Source organism: Esox lucius, chromosome 10, assembly GCF_011004845.1.
Source record: "Esox lucius isolate fEsoLuc1 chromosome 10, fEsoLuc1.pri, whole genome shotgun sequence".
NCBI lineage: Eukaryota > Metazoa > Chordata > Actinopteri > Esociformes > Esocidae > Esox > Esox lucius.
Genome location: NC_047578.1, coordinates 8,958,298 through 8,980,000, shown reverse-complemented (window position 1 = coordinate 8,980,000; position 21,703 = coordinate 8,958,298). Strand labels below are relative to the sequence as shown.

The 21,703-nt window shown below is 44.5% G+C and overlaps 1 protein-coding gene across 3 annotated transcripts in view; it reads right to left on the bottom strand.

Annotated features, from left to right (window-relative positions):
- Positions 1-6,085, bottom strand: part of LOC105012411 (growth factor receptor-bound protein 10) — a 30,632-nt gene extending 24,547 nt beyond the window's left edge. For 2 of the 3 annotated variants that reach the window (XM_029122793.2, XM_029122794.2), the window contains exons 1-2: positions 5,856-6,085; positions 3,175-3,291 (exon numbers count right to left, since the gene is read on the bottom strand). In XM_029122793.2, coding sequence (XP_028978626.2) covers positions 3,175-3,225 — 51 coding nt within the window. In that variant the 5' untranslated portion in view covers positions 3,226-3,291; positions 5,856-6,085. Of the gene's footprint in view, positions 1-3,174; positions 3,292-5,855 lie in introns of those variants that run through there. The other variant, XM_029122795.2, reaches the window with a different exon arrangement.
- Positions 6,086-21,703: the final 15,618 nt, after the last annotated feature.

Here is a 21,703-nt window from a genome sequence, read left to right as displayed (position 1 = left end):
AAAAACCAACAGTCATTAGAAACCAGAAACACATTTGTACACACATACATACTAAACATGCGTGCGCGCACACACACACACACACACACACACACACACACACACACACACACACACACACACACACACACAATTGCAGTAGTGCAGTAATGTATGACGTTGACCTGTTAACATGTAGCAACATGACAACTAAAACACACGACTGACAAGTTGATATGAAGCTTGTTAAGCAGGAATTCCAGACAACACACACAGACAAGATTAAATTCCTTTGAAAAGGAGCCTCCCCTAAAACTTAACCATCTTTAACAGAATATATAAACCCGACCCCAAATACAATACCACCACCCCATCTTATTGTAATTAAGGACCAGCCAACAAGTTTTCACTTTCATAATGTAAAACTCAAAACAGTCCTCCCAATGATAGGAATGAGCGCACACACACGCGCACACACACACACACACACACACACACACACACACACACACACACACACACACACACACACACACACACACACACACACACACACACACACACACACACACACACACACACACACACACGTCCTGTTTTAAGGAAGCTAGACATGAGACTAGTCGCCATGACAATCCCTGATTACACAGCCCAACCTTTGACCCCTGTGGAACATAAACTGCCTCCACTATACAAATACAAACACTCATGCACACACACACACACCCACGCGTACACCAACACACACACCCACACATACACACACACACAGGGCAAGCAAAGTCTCGTGCAAGGCTGACTGCAGGTTAAAGTTAGAGAAGCCAATGTTGTAAAAGTTTAGCGGGTCGAACAGGGCAGAACATAGGCCGGCCCTGTACCAGGCTCGACATATCCACACAGAGTTCTCTGGCCCTGTCCGGGCTCAAACCAGCCCATCTTTTCCACTTATTCACATTCCAAATCCTATTTCCCTAACCTGGAAAACCTAACCCAAATCACTAACCCATGACTCCTAACCCTAATCCCCAAAAGTTGAGATTGTCCTGGTTTTACTATGCTTGTTGGGATTCGCGGTCCCCACCAGGTTAGTTAAATGTGAACACACACCTCCCCTTCCAAGAGTATTGGAACATGGCTCAGACCCCCCCCCCAATAAATTCTGGAGAGATCTGTAAGTACGTGCAAAAGAGTTGTCTGCAGTCAGCTCCAGCTCTTATCTACACACCCTCAACCGAAAGTCTTAGTGCCAAGAGACTGCATTGGGTGAGGGTGAGAGTATATGAACGGACTCAGTTATCAGTGCAAGCTTGCAATATAGATATTCAGAGCCAAGTTCACAGGGTGACAGTACGTGGCCTTCAGATTGCAGTCAAGAGTAGAGCAGTTAGCAGGACACTACGTCTGCAGCCCCAAGGTGGGGAGGAGGTGTTGTGTGTTGGGTGTTTTGTGTCTTTTTCAACCGTTGAAAATTGATTTTGGGGCTCAAACTTGTTTTATTTATTTAAATGTGTGCAGGGTTTTTCCAGGCTGGAAATTGTTTCACGTTCATATATTTACATCGTTAGTGACTTAAATATGTTAACTGGATATTTTACACAGTATATTGCATATAAAATGTTGTTGGGGACAGCAGCCTACATACCCTAATCTAATCGTCTTTTCACCAGTCATCTTTGTCTGCCTTGTGAACTCAATTGAAGAAAATCTGTGATTCTAATAGGTCATCTGAAACGTTAACAAATGTTATGCAGATTGGATGTAGTTTAGGCGTTATTAAGTACTATTGAAATATTTTGACATGCTCGGGTGTAAAAGAAAACCCGGTTCTGCTTTTTTTTCCGGCTTTACTCATCTCCGCGACATCAGGACCTGTAAGGTTGCCAGATCTTGACAATACTGCCCAAACGCTATATCTCCTATACAAACCTATATGTTAATCAACCCTCCCAAGCCCAATAAAAATTGCCCAATTGTGGGTGTAATCTACCCATCTGGTAACACTGCCGATATGGAAAGTTTCCTCCTAGGGCCACATTCGCTGCAGTATATCGCTGGTAGGCTATTTAGCACGAGCGCCAAATTATGTTTTATCATGCCGACACACAGAGGAGCCGCGAGATTTGGGGAAGGCAGCCGCCTTTGAGTTTTATATGCCGAAAAATCCCTGGTATGTGTGTGTGTTTATATGGCACTTTGCTAAACACACACAGTGCCCCAATGTATGTGTGCACGCGTGCGCGTGTTATATATTGTGCAAAGCTGTCATAGCAACATGCTACAGCATGACAACAGAGTTAAACATACAGGATGGATAATGAATCTTATTCAGTAGGTACTGTGAAGGAATCCTAGGCCAGATGAACACAACACACTTAAACAGAGATCCCACGCTTTTGGCCCTACTGAACTAAGAGGCTGATTGGGGGGGTGGGGGGGTGACAAGGGGGCTGTGTGCCTGATTGTTTTGGTAGTTTGCTTTGCTGGTCTCCGAGGGCCTCCAGTCTAGTCCAATAGGCCACGCCGGGTCAGACTCTGAGAAAAGCACAAAAGCCTGCCTTGACTCACAATAGTCTGATTCACCACCATGGTACACTGTTGTAGTAGTAACGCAATTAGGGCACTGTTTCCCAAACACAGGTCCGCGGACTGGCGCCTGCAAGCATTCCGTGGAGGGATGCCGACCGGTCTGTGATGCATCCCTCACGAAGACGCCCCAATCAATTAACTCTTTGAGAATATCATTGCTTTTGGTGTGCTAAAAGCCAAATGATTACTTTTATCGCAGAATTGATTCCAATAACTCCAATCTAACTTACACAAGAACAAGCCTGTAATCTGCTTGTCCCTGGCACAAAAAAGGTTTAAGAAATGCCAGTTTCTGAACTTCCTGCAAACTCTCTCAAATCGGGAATTTCTGGGAATGTTACCGACTGACCCTAAACCCAACACTCTGACTGATGAGACACACACCCGTCCACGATTGGTAACATGCAAAAATAATGACACCATTACTCATCTGGATATTGCAATAAAACATTTAAAATGTTAAAAGACAGTATCAAATGGCAAAACATATCCTATCAGGACCTAAATAGAGTGATATAGGTTCTGGATAATTCCAAGTTACAGTTGCAAATGAAGATGTATTGTGTGAGTGTGTGTGTGTATACAGTAGTATGTATTAGTAGTACTCACCTGGTAGTTAGGTTGAATAAGGAAGTAGTCCGGACATCCAGCTAAGGTCATGTTATCCGTCTGTATGTGTCTCTGCTCTGCGAATCACATGAACTCCTCACTCCAAATGCCAGACACCTGTACGGACACACCCACAGACAAGTCAGATGGAAGAATTGTTATTGAAGAGAGGTGGGAGAGACAAAAACACATTGATTTAGCACCACACACACACACATGCCCAGCCAAATGACATCAGTTCTAGAGCCATGTATTTCCAGTAACCAGAGCAGTGTGCTGAAAACATCAACACATCATTATCTGTATGGTCATTCAACATGGCACCAGTAAGGCACCAGACATGTTCTAGTATACCTAAATCACATTCATAGGTGTGTGGAAGGAGTAGAAAAACGAGGAGGACGGCAACACCAATTATTACTACTGTACTAGTAGTACGGCTCTACCCAGCTTTTTGTCATTTGTCCTCTAGTAGAATCAGGCCATGTTAACTTAATAACCATGTTGGCGTATTGAAACACAACCCACTTGACATTTTCTGACATTTGTGTGTAAGAGGCAGCAAGAGAGAGAGCCATTCACATTTACAACATCGCACAAAGCTTATAATGTAACATCAATCAATCTGAAACTTTTGTGACTGTACTGTTGACCTACATTCTGATTGTTCATGTCACAGTTTTATTATTATTTTTTAATTTTTTTCCATTGGCTTTGGAACTGTAAACAACCCATGCCAATAAAGACTATTAATTAAAATGTAATTAACAGAGAGAGAGAGAAACAGGCTGATTAAAGTCACGAGGACCGGAGAGCAGCCTGAGACAGATAATGGTAAACGCCAGGACCATAAGTGTCCATTGAGAAGACTACCATCCCAGACACTCTGTGTTATTGATATGAATAAAAGATCAGAGGGTAACTAATCCAGTATATCACTCTTCATCTGAAGGGGTGGCCTACTAAGAGTGCAGACTCATACAATTCATTTCTGCATTAAATGTATTAACAAACAACAGCACTAATTTCACCTTAAACAAACTAGCCAGTCAGATAGCAGAGATGACAGATCACTCAGTGACAGAGCAGCTTAGCCAGTCAGATAGCAGAGATGACAGATCACTCAGTGACAGAGCAGCTTAGCCAGTCAGATACAAAGATGACAGATCACTCAGTGACAGAGCAGCTTAGCCTGTCAGATAGCAGAGATGACAGATCACTCAATGACAGAGCAGCTCAGCCAGTCAGATAGCAGAGATGACAGGGCAGCTCAGCCAGTCAGATAGCAGACATGACAGATCACTCAGTGACAGAGCAGCTTAGCCAGTCAGATAGCAGAGATGACAGATCACTCAGTGACAGAGTAGCTTAGCCAGTCAGATACAGAGATGACAGATCACTCAGTGACAGAGCAGCTTAGCCAGTCAGATAGCAGAGATGACAGATCACTCAGTGACAGAGCAGCTTAGCCTGTCAGATAGCAGAGATGACAGATCACTCAATGACAGAGCAGCTCAGCCAGTCAGATAGCAGAGATGACAGATCACTCAGTGACAGGGCAGCTCAGCCAGTCAGATAGCAGACATGACAGATCACTCAGTGACAGAGCAGCTTAGCCAGTCAGATAGCAGAGACATAATAAGATGTAGACAACATTAGGTAATGTCTTGGCTATAAGTAATGTTCTTTATAAACAGACAGCTGATTAAGCTACATACTGTGTGTACAGCCATAGTAAAATATTATAATAACTCATTAGAACCTGCCATCAGAGCGCTTCAGACCAGGCAACCAGTCCAAAAGTTAATCGTTTTTAGGAATATAATTTAGTCTCTGATATTGGTACTCATGCAATGTAGTATTAAAGTTAGAGCCTACTTATGCCACGTGATACATGTAGTCTGTTCCAAAGTATGTGAGCCCTGACAAAAAGGCTGCAGTAGTCCTATAATACACTTAAGATAAATTCCAATCCTGTATAGCTGCAAGATGAACACACTAGCAAGCAAGTTTATGTACTGTATATAGCACAATTCATACATAGAAGCAGTTCAATGTGATTTACAAAGAAAATTATGAAATATAAAAATACTAGAAAATAAAAACAAATACTAGAAAAAAAAACAATAAACAACAATAAAACATGTGCTACATTAAAGTAATACTTCACTCTGACTGCATTTTAACTGCAGTACACCCACAGTACACTGAAGTTGTACTTCAGCCTGACTTCAGTTAAACTGCAGTAGATCGACGTACACTGAAGTTAAGCCGCAGTGACGGTAGTAAGCCTACGACATCAAAGTTAAACTGCAGTTACAATGCAATATCACTTTAGTAGGCCTACACTTCGCTGAAGTTAAACTGCAGTTACAGTGTAGTATAACTGTAGTATGTTACGAATATTGCGTTGAAAACAACCATTTGTTTTTACTACTAGTTTTCTTAATTATCCAAAATATTACAGCTGATTGCAGTAAATATACACTTTTACTGCAATTTCAAAACTACAATATTTTAATAAGTTGGTCCCACGGGAAGGTATGTTTAGAATGCATCGGCTATTCTCTCTCCGTGCCGTGTGTGTAAACGTAATACTCAAAGTTGTGGGGGGGGGGTTTGTTCCTTACTAACCAAACAGAAACATAACGGATCAAATCACATAAAAAAAGACGACTCACCTCAAGACCCGCCGGACTAGCGTATAGAAACCGAGCTGAAATAAAGGTGGAGCGCGTGACCATCGGTGTCGACAGGCTATTCCTTTAAGATACCGCGACTAACAGAACAGAAAAAATCTCCTTCAGTTGTCTCTCACGTCGTCCTTTCGAGCTGTGTACACACATAGAACACGCACTTTCTCCTCACACTCAACACTCATATTCCACTTCCACCAGCTGACAACCACAAGTTCAACACACACTAGGAGGAAAATTCTTCCCTGACATTCCCCTTACGCATATGACTCCTCCCCTTACAGGGAATCCCTCTTGTTAACCCTTAAAGCTACAATCCAAATTCTGAAGTGTATTAAGCAAACTACACCATCAAAAACCATGTTGCTAACCATCACGATTAACATCTTAATGGTGTCCCCATCTCAGTGATCATAACCTTGGCGTGGTGTCTTCGTCACTGCGCCTTTCGGGAGCCTCAGTATGTGAAGATTTTGTATCCGTGTTATTTCCTGCAGTTTTTGTTAGTGTGGTTTCCACCATAACTTCATAAATAGGGTATTGGATGAAAATAAACTGCTCAAAAAAATTAAGGGAACACTTAAATCACACATCGGATCTTGATGAACGAAATATATTAAAGATCAAATTCTTTACTGTACATTGTGTAATTCGTTGAGAACAAAATGACATAACAACGGTCAGTGGAAACCAAAATCACCAACCAATTGAAGACTGGTTTCAAACTCACACCGAAAATCTAATTACACAATTAAAATCCCAGGCTGTTCCAACTTGCATGAATTTCATCACGGCAACTCATAATGTGACTCAGTAGTGTGTATGGCCCCCACGTGCCTGTATGCACTCCCGATAACGTATGGGCATGTACCTGATGAGATGGCAGATGGCGTCCTGGGGTATCAGTGAGCTCCTGGACAGTCAGTGGCACTACTTGGCGGCATTGGATGCACAGATACATAACGTCCCAAAGGTTCTGAGTTGGATTCAGAACGTGAATGCCAGTCAATGGCATCAATGCCTTCGTCATCCAGGAACTGCCTACACACTCTGGCCACATGAGGCCGGGCATTGTCCTGCACCAAGACGAACCCAGGGCCCACTGCACAAGTGTAAGATCTGAAGATGGGTCTGAGATTTCATCCCGGTACCTAACAGAAGTCAGGGTATCGTTGAGGTCTGTGCAACCCTCCGAGGATATGTCCCCCAGACTATCATTGGCCCACCGCCAAACCGGTCATGCTGGATGATGTTGCAGGCAACATAACGTTCACCACGGCTTCTCCAGACTCTTTCACGTCCATTACATGTGCTCAGTGTGAACCTGCCCTCATCTGTCAAGAGAACGGGGCGCCAATGGCGGACCTGCCAATTCTGGTGTTCTCTGGCGAATGCCAATCGAGCTGCCTGGTGTTGGGCTGTGAGCACAGGTCCCACTAGAGGACATCGGGCCCTCATGCCACCCTCATGGAGTTTGTTCCTGAGTTTGGTCAGAAACAATCACACCAGTAGCCTGATGAAGGTCATTTTATAGAGCTCTGGCAGTGCTCACACATAGAAGCAGATACTGGTCCTGCTGCTGGGTTGATGCTCTTCTATGGCCCTGTCCAGCTCTCCTGGTGTAACAGCCCATCTCCTGGTATCTCCTCCATGCTCTTGAGACTGTACTGGTAGACAAAGCAAACCTTCTTGTGACAGTATATATGGATGTGCCATCCTGAGGAGCTTGACTACCTATGCAATCTGAATGGGCTGCATGAACTGCCTCATGCTACCAGAAGTGACAAGGACACTAGCAAAACACAAAACTAAAGAAGAATCAGTCAGGAAGGATAAGGAGTAAGCAATTGTCTGTAGCGACCACCTGCAAAACCATTCCCTTTTTGGGGGTTGTCTTGCTGTTGCCTCTCCAGTGCACCTGTGGTCACTTTCATTTGCACCAAAACAGGTGACATTGATTCACAATCACTTATGCTTCCTAACTGGACAGATGGATATCCTGACATATAATTGATTTGGTGTCATACTGTGATGATTATATGTTCCCTTAAATCTTTTGGTAAGTGTAATTTAGCTACATACCTATCTCCAGAATAATAATTATGAATTTCAATTAACTTGCTGTAAGAAACCCGCCTGAAAGGGGATGCAAGTGTATTTTGACTCCATGCAGTGTGGCGGTTGGTTAGAGAGGTAAAAACTCACCATGGATCAATATGAAAAATGGAGACATTGGTTGAATATTGGAGTCTCAAAAACAAAAAATGACAACTCCATGCTTACATGGTATCTGGATAAACAAAGCCTCTAATCACATTGAGAAATAAATGTTAGCACCTGATGTTGGCTAAATGTCACTGGAACCTGATTAGAACAATTGGTCAGATGAGAGAAAAATAGATTTTTATGTTGGTGGATAATTTGATGTTCTGTGTTTTTTTTACTCACAAAGGACCATTGTTGGATCCAGCAGGATAATGATCAAAAGCATTTCTCCAGTTCCACGCAAAAATATTAAATAAAAAAAAATCTTACATGAAATCTATCGAATACCTGTGGAGTGAGCTGAACAGGAGAATTCACAAGCAGGGGTCAGGAACTCTGAAGAACCCTGACCTCTCTTTGAACAGTTCAGCAGAACTGTCTTCGTTTCAACGTCAGTCTTTGTTTTCGGGAACAGTAAGACCTTAGCCACACAAAAGAAACCTCCCAACCCTAAACCTAACCCTAACTTCTATCCCTACTGCAGACCAAACCCCTAATCTCTTAACACTAACCCCAAATGTTACTTTCACCCTAAAACAAAATCCGTTTTTCCTGTTCTCCAACGTCATGGCTCTCACAAATGGCACCCTATTCTCTTCATTGCACACAATTAAAAAGTAGCATACTAAATTGGGTGTAGGGTGTCCATTTTAAAAGCATGTAATCTTATTCATTACGTTCTCAAATGCCAAACTGGCCTGTGTTCCATCTCCTGGAGTTTGGTGTAGAGCCACTGTAGACCGCTGAATATTTGGGTTGGAACGGTGTCCTCCCATCTGATAGAGGGACTACCCACTACTGAAATAGAATACCCAGAAACCCAGGAACGACAAGCTCATTTCAACAGAATCATGAAGGATTACTTTCCCCATCTTTTTCCCCCCCCTTTTCCTAAACCTGCACCTGCAAGTTCTCTCTTTTTCCAGCTTCTCCTGAAAATATATTGAGCAACAATCCAGTGAAGGAATTCAGTGTTGCTTCGACTGGACAGGCGGAATGACTTATATGTGTGAGACTCAAACTGGAGCGTACAGGTTTTAATCGGAGAAAGGCGATGTGGTCCTGCACACTGGTTGGGACGTAAAACAAGCGTATGCATGTCATGCCAATATGAATACGAACTGTAGATACCATACAGCAAATGCAACCGTCCACAAAGGCAATCGTCCCAGCCAACAGTACAAGTCTATTCAAGTTTTAAATTGGTTTGAAACCTAGGTCTGTTGTGGCAGGGATGAAAGCACTGAAATATGAGTATAACTCACCCCTCCCTCCCTCCCTCTCGCTCGCTCTCTCGCCTACATGCTGTTTTCCCATCTCTGCTTCTTTACACAGCTGATAACTTTAGTCTCATTTTCTCCCTATCTGCCTTGTGCACACACGCACGTTTGTCTTTTTCCTTGTGGGGACCTGAGACCTAACCTTGACCCAGAAATCCATGTTCTCTATTCCATACCTAACTCTAACCTAACCTCAACAACCCGACTTTTATGCATAAACTTAACCAAGCCCTAATACTATGCCCAATTGTATGTGTATCCTAAGCCTAAATCCTAAGCCAAAAATCGCATATCCCCTAGTGGGCCTGTTTTTCTTCACTGAAACGTTCAGCCCCTAATGACCACACCTCAGTTCATTAAGCGTGTCACTAATGAGGGTCACCCAAGCCGGGCACCCCGTTCCCAGTGACCCCCCCCTCCCCAAACTGAGAAGCTCTGGAACATTCTGCCCAAAACAGAAAAGGAGAAAGGGAATGTGAGAACACTGGGATGGATGTGGGATGACTGTGGGATGGATGTGGGAGACTTGGAAGAAGGCCAAACGCTGACACATCTGTTGTAATCGTGCCAAGAAAGACATGAGAGAAAGAGAGGAAAGAAAGGAGCATGACTGTCTCCTCGAAGAGTAGGACGAATGAAATAGCCTGGTCCACCTTGTGATACGACTGCGTTGTGATGCTTCACTTTGAACGCACAACTGGCCTTACAGGCAGGGCAACGAGTGGATTGACATGCACGCCCGTTGGCATGACCACACGCACACACACACACAAGTTTGTACAGCTACCCTCATGGGGACCTAACCCTTACCTTAACCCTAGCCTTAACCTGACCCTAATGTAACCCTAAACCTAACCCTAACCTTAACCTCAATAAAGTAACATTTATGCCTAAACTTTACCTAGATGTAATGCCTAACCTTAACCCTAAACTTAACCAACAACGCCTGGACCTTAAAGAAACCCCAATTCTAACTATAAAATCAATTGTAAGTTTGACCCTAAACCTAAACTCTGAGCCGGAAATTGACTTTTGCCTCACGGGGACCGGCAAAAGGTCCCAATGAGGTCATTTCTTTCTGGTTTTACTGTACTCATTGGGACATTTGGTCCCCATTCGTTCAGTAAGACCTAACCCCCCCCCCCATGGGGACCAGAAAAACAAAATCCATGTTGCCTCCCCCAAACCTCAAGAACCTTTATGCCTAACTTGCATAAGTCCAATTTTCTGTTTTACCCTAAACCTCACTCACACACACATGCTCAATACTACTTATACTAATCCTGACCCTAATCCTAAACCTTAACCTAACCTTAAACCTAACCACAACCTCGACCAAAACCTTATTCCTAAACTTTACCCCCCCAAAAAAGTTCCAAAATGGCCTCATTTAGTCATTTTGTTAGATTTTTTTTATTTTCTGTTCCCCATTCAGTTAAAAACACACAACGTAACAGAGTTCAGTTGAGTGGCAGCTGAGGCTACGGTTGGATAAACAGTAGACCTGACAAGCCCGGCTGACAAGGCCACCTTGATTGACTTATCTCATAGCCATAGACAGGAATCTGGCTAGAGGCCAATAAAAACAGGGCAGAGGAGAATGTGGCCCAATCAGTGGAGAAAAAACATCCTTTGGAAGGATGGGGGCGGGGGGGGGTATGGCACACCTGAGGTGAAGGGCTATGCTGGAGATCCTATCTATAACTGTCTGTTAGCAGGCCTGCCCATGTCAAGGTGATGAAACCTGAGTGTAGCGTGTTGTGAAATGTATGTAGCTGTTCTGAGTTGTTTCAGAGGGCTTCCATTCCGTGGAGGGCTAAGGCCTGGGCTAAGGCCTGGGCTAAGGCCTGGGCTAAGGCCTGGGCTAAGGCCTGGGCTAAGGCCTGGGCTAAGGCCTGGGCTAAGGCCTGGGCTAAGGCCTGGGCTAAGGCCTGGGCTAAGGCCTGGGCTAAGGCCGGCCTGCTGGCCACTACTTCAGACAGTCGTTTCAGACACTGATCAACACCGGAGGTACGCCACGTATAGAGTTCAACAACACACATAAACACTCCACTTCCTGAACGTCACGGATGAGTGGGTGGTGTTTGCAGGAGAGAATGGGGTCAGGGGTCGTACAGGATTTCCTGGTTGGTAAAAGTTGCCCGATCAAATAAGGCCTGGAATTCCAAATGGCGCCCTATACCATACTCAATCTTCTACCCTGTGGGCTCTGGTGGAAAGTAGTGTACTTAATAGGCAGCCTCTTGAGGAACGGCCCTGAACACAGAGCTGTTGATGGAGAGGAGAGAGGTAGACATGGAGGAAGATCGATACAGACAGGAAGGAAGGTAATGACAGACAGGGTGGCCCTGAGTGACGTAGCCATGCAGCTCCCCAAAATAAACTGTTTCCCATCAGCCACCACCCCGTAGCTTGTCCCTGCCGCACCTTGCTTTGTGCAGTCACTATGAATCAAGCCCTCTGATTCACAGTGATAACAAACACACAACACACATGCAGAGCACACACACACACAACCCGCTGAACTCGCTTTAAATCAGTGAGTGGCTGGATAGGACATCACCTCTACTGTAACAGGAGGTGCGGGATTGGGTAGGTCAGCAACAACTGCAGATCTGATTTATTAAAACTTCCTGTTTCACTATGTCCCTACCCGTCCTCATTTCCTTTTGACGATAGTAAGTAGGAAGTCATCCTTTTAAGGAAGAAGGAGACTGGGAGCTTCCTGACTTTGTTCGGAGGTGAGGAGTCACTCAGAAAGAAGAGAAAACATGCACACACACACACACGCACTTCTATACACAGACACAAACCCATTACAAAAGAGGACAGGACAGTACGGAGGTGGATGATATTTGTTGTTCTAACCTCTTTAGGAAAACAAACAGGGAAACCATTAATATTTTGCGAGAACTTTGGTTCACACAAACAATATCCGATCAGCAGTTACACCACACACACACATTTCCCGGACAGGAATCTAGCTTGGGATGACGCTGCCACCTAGTGGTATAATGGTGGTATGACAAGACTGACAGGACCATGAACTGGTCTCCAGACAAGATTATTGGTTCTGATTGGTTCCTGAAGTGAAATTCCTTTTTCACTAGAGGGCAGTATTACTGAAGGTTAGAAACAGTGTACTCCATAAGAACTTGGACAGGTTGTTATTTTGGCTCTGTATTCAAACACACTGGATTTGAAATGAAACAACGACTAAAATGTTATTGTGCATACTATCAGCTTTAATTTGAGGTTATTTACATCCACAAACTATGAACCGTGTAGGACGTTTAAACCCTTTTTAAACATAGCCCCCTCCAATTTTGGACTCAAGAAATTAATTGAACAAAATAACAATCCTATATTAATTTATATTTAGCTCATGGTTACATATCCTTTGAATAGTTCAATGAAATCAGCAACCGATAGACATCCCCAGATATCTTCCCTGTTGATGCTCTACCAGGTCGGCACTGCAGCCATCTTCAGTTCCTGTTTTGGTTCAGGGCATTTTTGCTTTCAGTCCTGTCTACAGCATGTAGAAACACATGCTCATTTAGATTCAGGTCATTTCCACTTATGAGCCAACAAATGCATTCTTTCTTTTCTCCTTAATATACCAATCAATAGATATTTGGTTATGTCTCTGACTGATTCATTGTGATTGATCTGGTTCATGATGGCCAGCTTGACCTGCATTGACAGTTCTTTGGTCCTGGTTCTGTCAGAAACCAGCAACTGACACTAAATGCAAATGCTTTAAGTCTTGAATCAAGACAAAGGCATTGACAAGCTCTCGGTAACCAAAACAATTCTGTGGGGTGATCTGAAGAGGGCTGTGCACAGGAGATGTCCTCGCAATCTGACAGATTTGGAGCACTTTTGCAAAGAAGGGTGGGCAAATATTGCCACGTCAAGATATGTCATGCTAATACTCCTACCCAAAAAGACAAAATCAAAAGGTGCTTCAAAAAAGTATTAGTTTAAGGGTGTGCACACTAATGCAACCAGGTTATTGTTTTTTTTATTTCTCCCGCTTAAAGATTTCAGTTTGTTTTTCAATTGTATTGTTCACGTTATAGGTCACATTAAAGTTCTGACATGATTTATGTTTGTCTCATTCTTTTACATCAGAAGAACCTGGCATTTTAACAGGGGTGTGTAGACTTTTTATATCCACTGTATAAGGGAGATAATCAGGGCCAAATCAACACAAAGGTGCATGTATTTTTACAGTCTGTCCTGAACGTCTTAATGGGCAGGCCACCATAGCTCAGTCTGCTCACTGTGCTCCTTGTCCCCACTGCACCGGTCAGTTACTTCGGATGACCAACACGGAAAAAGCACTATTCTCCCCTCACTGTCCAGTTAGAAAAGCACATCTGCCAGTTCAAAACACATAAACTGGAAGCATACACAAATCATCTCTCTCTTTATTTCTTTACTCGCTATTTTAACGTGGACTTTTAAATTCAGTATTTACCTATTAATTATGAATCGGAATTGTGTGGACAGGCTTTTGTAAAAAAACAAAAACAGTTTAGGCTATAGTTATATTAACTATATTGACTTTGCATTGTGAGTGATGTGACTGACATGAGTCCTTCCTGAAGTGGATGACTAAAGCATCCATTGAGCCAATACAGTGTCATTGCAGTAATCATTATTTGACCTGCTATTAATTATTTCAACCAGTAGGTGCCCTCAGTGGTGCCTAGAGCCACTCTTTCAGGTCCAGACTATGACCCTCAGACCAGCGCAGAGATGGATAGGGGAGTCCTCATAGCCAGGACCTGACAATATTTTTTAACTAGGGTCCTAAATTTATAGGACTGGAGAATAGTAAAGACGTATTTCACAGTTACTATTGTTCAAGACTATTTTGAACATAGATCTTTATTGGAATAAAGATAGTGATCGCAAATGAACCAGAACAGATTTGTGCTTTCTGAATGCAGTTCTGAGAAATTGATAGTTTGTGTGTGTTTGTGAATATTCTTACAATCAATCAATCAATCAAAATTTATTTATAAAGCGCTTTTTACAACAGCAGTTGTCACAAAGTGCTTTACAGAGACACCCGGCCTTAAACCCCAAGGAGCAAACAACAGTAGTGTTGAATTTCAGTGGCTAGGAAAAACTCCCTAAGAAGGTCGAATTTTAGGAAGAAACCTAGAGAGGACCCAGGCTCAGAGGGGTGACCAGTCCTCTTCTGGCTGTGCCGGGTGAGATATTAAGAGTCCAATTGGAATAATAAATAAATTTCTCTTGGCTAAATCCAGAGTATATTTGATTTTAGACTAGGTCAGAAGTATGACCAGGTGGACAAGGACAGGAACAGCAACGGTCCCCCCAAACCAGGTAATCCGCAGGTGTGGACCAGGACCTCATCTCCTTCTAAAATTTAAAATTGGAGGAAACTGAGAAAAGTTAGTAGTACATCCCTCATGTCCCCCAGCACAATAATATAGCAGCGTAACACCTTGGAAACTGAGACGGGGGGGTCCGGTGACACTGTGGCCCTACCCGGGGGAGGCCCCGGACAGGGCCCAACAGGCAGGAAATCAATCCAACCACATTGCCAGGCATCAACCAAAGGGACACCCACCAACCGCAACCCCCCTGAATGAGGGCCGAGTATTGCTAGGAGCGTACAGCCCAACTGCACAAGTGCGCAATAGAGAACCAACAACAAGCCAGTGACTCTTCCCCCGAAGGGCATTGGAGGGAGGGCATCCCAGTGGCGACGAGAGCCCACCTGGCAAGACAGCAAGGGTGGACAGTATCAAGCCTACTGGTCACCTTCACGCCCCCGGGCCAGGCTACACCTAATTATAAACCGTGCTGTAGAGATGAGTTTTTAGTAGACACTTGAAAGTTTGCACTGAGTTTGCATTTCTAACCTTAATTGGCAGATCATTCCACAGGAGTGGAGCTCTATGAGAAAAGGCCCTGCCGCCAATTGTTTGTTTAGAAATTCTAGGTACAATTAAAAGGCCTGCGTCTTGCGATCTAAGGTTACGTGTAGGTATATATGGCTGGATCATTTCAGCAAGGTAAGTAGGAGCAAGTCCATGTATTGATTTATAGGTTAAGAGTAAAACCTTAAAATCAGCCCTAACCCTAACAGGCAGCCAATGTAAGGATGCCAGGACAGGAGTAATGTGTTCAAATTTTTTTGTTCTAGTTAGGATTCTAGCAGCTGTGTGCAGCACTAATTGAAGTTTATTTATTAATTTGTCTGGATAACCAGAGATAAGAGCATTGCAGTAATCTAATCTAGAAGTAACGAAAGCATGGATTAATTTTTCTGCATCAGTTTTTGATAGGAAGTTTCTAATTTTTGCGATGTTTCGAAGATGAAAATAAGCAACTCTTGAGACATATTTTATATGTTCTTCAAAGGAGAGGTCAGGGTCAAGGGTAACGCCAAGGTTTTTTACAGTTTTTTGGGATACGACCATGCAGCCGTCGAGGTTCACAGTGAGATCTGCTAACAACGCTATTTGTTTTTTGGGTCCTAAAAGGAGCATTTCTGTTTTATTTGAGTTTAAGAGCAAGAAATTCTCTGTCATCCACTTCCTAATATCTGAAACGCATGCTTCCAAAATAGCTAATTTAGGGGCTTCTCCATGCTTCATTGAAATATATAACTGTGTGTCATCAGCATAACAGTGAAAGTTAATATTGTGATTTCGGATTATATCGCCCAGAGGGAGCATGTATAGTGAGAAAAGTAATGGGCCCAGAACCGAGCCTTGAGGAACTCCAAAGCATACCTTTGACTTGTCAGAGGATATGCCATCCACACTAACGAACTGATATCTTTCAGATAAATAAGATTTAAACCAGGCTAGAACATGTCCACGTAGCCCAATATTGGTTTCCAGTCTCTCTAAGAGAAGGGAGTGATCAATAGTGTCAAAAGCAGCACTAAGATCAAGAAGCAACAGGACGGATGCGGAACCTTTGTCTGAGGCCATTAGAAGGTCATTTGTTACCTTCACGAGTGCAGTCTCAGTACTATGATGGGATCTAAAACCAGACTGGAATATTTCATAAATGTTTTTTGTCTTTAGGAAGGCATTCAGTTGTTGGGAAACACATTTTTCTACGATTTTTGAGAGGAACGGGAGGTTCGATATTGGCCTATAATTGTTTAATATGTCGGGATCTAGATTAGATTTTTTTTAGAAGAGGCTTAATTTCCGCAATTTTTAGTGAGTTTGGTACGCATCCGGAGGAAAGGGAGCAATTTATTATGTTCAGCATTGGCTGACCTAGCACAGGAAATAACTCCTTAAGTAATTTTGTAGGAATCGGGTCTAGCTGAGAGTTTGTGGGTTTAGAACTCATTACAAATTTTGTAAATATGTCGAGCGATACGGTTTCAAAAAACTCAAGTGTCCCCATTGACACCTGATCAGGGAGGCTCCGGAAATTTTCCGGACAACCGAGATTTTTAGGACCATAACTATTTAGGGATTCAGTTATTTGTTTTCTAATGGTGACGATCTTTTCATCAAAGTAGTTCATGTATTCATTACAACTAAAGTGAAGACCCACTTCACATGCTAAGCTTTGCTTTTTTGTTAACTTTGCAACTGTATCAAAGAGAAATTTTGGATTGTTTTTGTTCGCCTCAATCAGGTTGGAGAAATAAGCTGATCGAGCAGACGTGAGTGATTTTCGGTATTGTACTGTACTGTCTATCCAGGCTAGTCTAAATACTTCCAACTTGGTGGAGCGCCACTTTCGCTCCAATTTTCTGGAGGCTTGCTTAAGTGCTCTAGTATTGTCGGTGTACCAAGGAGCAAGTTTCTTGTTGCGTATTTCTTTAGTTTTTAGTGGTGCAACTATGTCTAATGTATTTCGCAGTATTGAGTTTAGATCCTCGATTTGATCGTTTACAGATTTATTTACTCTGTCATTTAAGAGCGAACTAGTAAGAATATCAAGGAATTTATTTGTAATCCGAGAATTTATAGTACGGCTTTTGAAACTCATTGTTTGGGGGGCAAGTGAATTTCTTGTTTTAACGGTAAATGTAATAAGACAGTGATCCGATAATCCAGGATTTTGGGGGTAAATTATTAGATCTACAATATCTATTTCTCGTGACAGGACTAAATCTAAGGTATGATTGTGGCAATGTGTTGGACCTGAGACATGTTGGATGAAACCCATTGAGTCGATTATGGCTTGAAAGGCTTTTTGAAGAGGATCATGGGGGTTTTCCATATGGATATTGAAATCGCCAAAAATTAGAATACTATCTGCCATGACTACAAGGTTAGACAAGAATTCTGGAAACTCATTGAGGAACAATGTGTATGGCCCGGGGGGCCTATAAATAGTAGCTATGTAAAATGATTTATCGGCCTGGTTAACTTTCATGAGTAAAACTTCGAAAGAATGAAACTCTGTGATATGTTTGCGAGTAAGTTTATATTTACTGTCATAAATATTAGCGACACCCCCTCCTTTTCGGGATGCACGAGGGATATGATCACTAGTATAGCCAGGAGGAGAGGCCTCATTTAAGGCAGTGAATTCTTTAGGCTTTAGCCACGTTTCACATAAACCAATAGCATCTAGTTTATGATCAGAGATTAATTCATTTACCGCAACTGCCTTTGGAGCAAGAGATCTAATATTTAGGAGTCCCATTTTGAGATGCGAAGTGATACAATTATTTTTATTTTTGACCGAGGTGGAGGAAGGCTTTATCTTAATAAGGTTGTTTTTGTTAGCACTACCTTGTTTAACTTTTCTCAGCCTGGAACGAGTCACAGTGGCAATAGGTAAAGCTGTACTAACTACTCTGGCTATGCTATTGACAGACTCCACTATGCTAGCAGGCTGGCTAACAGCCTGCAGCCTGACCTGCACCCTATCTCATGTTAAAGCTATAGGAGTGAGACTCCTGTCAATGTTCCTAGACAAAAGAAGAGCACCACTCCAGCTAGGATGGAGTCCGTCGCTCCTCAGCAGATCAGGCCTGGCCCTATTTCTGGGAGAGTCCCAAAAAGAAGGCCAGTTATCTACAAACTCTACCTCCTGCGACGGGCAGAACTCCGTTTTCAGCCAGCGATTGAGTTGCGCAAGTCTGCTGTAGAGCTCGTCACCACCCCTAGCTGGGAGGGGGCCAGAGACAATTACTCGATGCCGACACATCTTTCTAGCTAATTTACACGCTGATGCTATGTTCTGCTTCGTAACCTCTGACTGTTTCATCCTAACATCGTTGGTGCCAACGTGTATACAAGGTTCAGCTTCCTTCTCCTGTTTGCTGGATCCTGTATCCACATTTTTAAAGGCGCTGTTTTTCTCAGTGTCATACTGGAGAACCTGAAATTCCTCTGGCAGTTCAGCTGGGTCATGAGGAATAGACAACAACCTACTCAACAACATGTGACTGTTTCCAAGCAGTAAAAACTGTTCAAAACCCACACAGAGCAGGGGATTAAGCCACCACCCTGCCCAACCCTTAACTATTGCCTCAACATGCAGTTCCAGTTAGAACTGGAACCAGTAGGACCTGTTATATAGGTCCTGAGGGCTGGCAACTAGGGAACAAAGAGAAAAAACTACTTCCCTTCATCATACCAACATAATTCCCGTCATACTGGGATAAGAACAGTTGCATGTTAGTAACCAATATCTTTTCTAGATTTCATGTTGGGCTGCTGAGGTGTTAAACATGTTCCCCCGACACTGGGGGCCCTTGCTTCAGAGTAGGCCTTCATAACCTCTTAGAAAACCACCAGAAATCCAAGGCTTGATAGCCATTGGCTTAATCTGTAAATGTAAACAATGTCCTAGGTCCAAGGTCTAACGCTGCTATATTATTGTGCTGGGGGAGTAGGGTCAGTTCTCCCTCTCCACTAAGTTCTCCTTCTCCACTATAAATTGTTGTTGATATGAGGAATGCATTTTCTGATTTTTCCCAGTCTCCTCCCGTTTTAAACTTAGGAGGACACAAGGTCCTGGTCCACACCTGCGGAGTACCTGGCTTGGTGGGCCCGTTGCTGTCCCTGTCCAAAGTCATCCTGTTTGTGTTGCAGATCAAGACGATACCTGACGATTTCAGCTGCCACTGTGCTGACACCTCCTCCCTCTCTTGAGCTGTCCCTTTCCTTGTCTGACCATCTGGTCATGCATTTGACCTGGTCTAAATTTAAATAGACTCAGGATTTAGCCCACATTCATTTATTAATTATTACATTTGGACTCTAAATAAAGACTCTAAATAAATAAATATTTCACCTGGGAACAGTCAGAAGAGGACTGGTCACCCCTTTGAGCCTGGGTCCTCTCTATCCATCCATCCATCTTCTTCCGCTTATCCGGGGCCGGGTCGCGGGGGCAGCAGTCTAAGCAGGGATGCCCAGACTTCCCTCTCCCCAGACACTTCCTCTAGCTCTTCCGGGGGGACACCGAGGCGTTCCCAGGCCAGCCGGGAGACATAGTCCCTCCAGCGTGTCCTAGATCTTCCCCGGGGTCTCCTCCCAGTGGGACGGGACCGGAACACCTTCCCAGGAAGGCGTTCCGGAGGCATCCGAAAAAGATGCCCAAGCCACCTCAGCTGACCCCTCTCGATGTGGAGGAGCAGCGGCTCTACTCTGAGCTCCTCCCGAGTGACCGAGCTTCTCACCCTATCTCTAAGGGATCGCCCGGCCACCCTGCGGAGAAAGCTCATTTCGGCCGCCTGTATCCGGGATCTTGTCCTTTCGGTCATGACCCAAAGCTCATGACCATAGGTGAGAGTAGGAACGTAGATTGACTGGTAAATCGAGAGCTTCGCCTTGCGGCCCAGCTCTTTCTTCACCACGACATTTCTTCATTACGAACAGAACCGGTGACAAAGGGCAGCCCTGCCGGAGTCCAACATGCACTGGGAACAAGTCTGACTTACTGCCGGCAATGCGAACCAAGCTCCTGCTTCGGTTGTACAGGGACCTGACAGCCCTTAGCAAAGGACCCAGGACCCCATATTCCCCAAGCACCCTCCACAAGATGCCGCGAGGGACACAGTCGAATGCCTTCTCCAAATCCACAAAACACATGTGGATTGGTTGGGCAAACTCCCATGAACCCTCCAACACCCCGTAGAGGGTATAAAGCTGGTCCAGTGTTCCACGGCCCGGACGAAAACCACACTGTTCCTCCTGAATCCGAGGTTCTACTATCGGCCGTATTCTCCTCTCCAGAACCCTGGCATAGACTTTCCCAGGGAGGCTGAGAAGTGTGATCCCCCTGTAGTTGGAACACACCCTCCGGTCCCCCTTCTTAAAAAGAGGGACCACCACCCCGGTCTGCCATCCCAGAGGCACTGTCCCCGACCGCCACGCGATGTTGCACAGGCGTGTCAACCAAGACAGCCCCACAACATCCAGAGACTTGAGGTACTCAGGGCGGATCTCATCCACCCCCGGTGCCTTGCCACCGAGGAGTTTCTTGACCACCTCTGTGACTTCAGCCCGGGTGATGGACGAGTCCACCTCTGAGCCCTCATCCTCTGCTTCCTCAATGGAAGACGTGTCAGCGGGATTGAGGAGATCCTCGAAGTACTCCTTCCACCGCCCGACGACATCCTCAGTTGAGGTCAACAGCTGCCCACCTCTACTGTAAACAGCGTTGGTAGGGCACTGTTTCCCTCTCCTGAGGCGCCGGATGGTTTGACAGAATCTCTTCAAGGCCAGCCGATAGTCCTTCTCCATGGCCTCACCGAACTCCTCCCAGGCCTGAGTTTCTGTCTCCACAACCACCCGGGCTGCAGCCCGCTTGGCCTGCCGGTACCCGTCAGCTGCCTCAGGAGTCCCACAAGCCAACCAGGCCTGATAGGACTCCTTCTTCAGCTTGACGGCATCCCTTACTTCCGGTGTCCACCACCGGGTTCGGGGATTGCCGCCTCGACAGGCACCGGAGACCTTACGGCCACAGCTCCGAGCGGCCACTTCGACAATGGCGGTGGAGAACATGGTCCACTCGGACTCAATATCTCCACCCTCCCTCGGGATCCAGTCGAAGCTCTGCCGGAGGTGGGAGTTAAAGATCTCTCTGACAGGAGACTCTGCCAGACGTTCCCAGCAGACCCTTACAGTACGCTTGGGCCTGCCGAGTCTGTCCAGCTTCCTCCCCCGCCATCGGAACCAACTCACCACCAGGTGGTGATCAGTTGACAGCTCCGCCCCTCTCTTCACCCGAGTGTCCAAGACATACGGCCGCAGGTCAGATGAGACGACAACTAGGTTTCTTCCTAAATCTTGAGCCTGGGTCCTC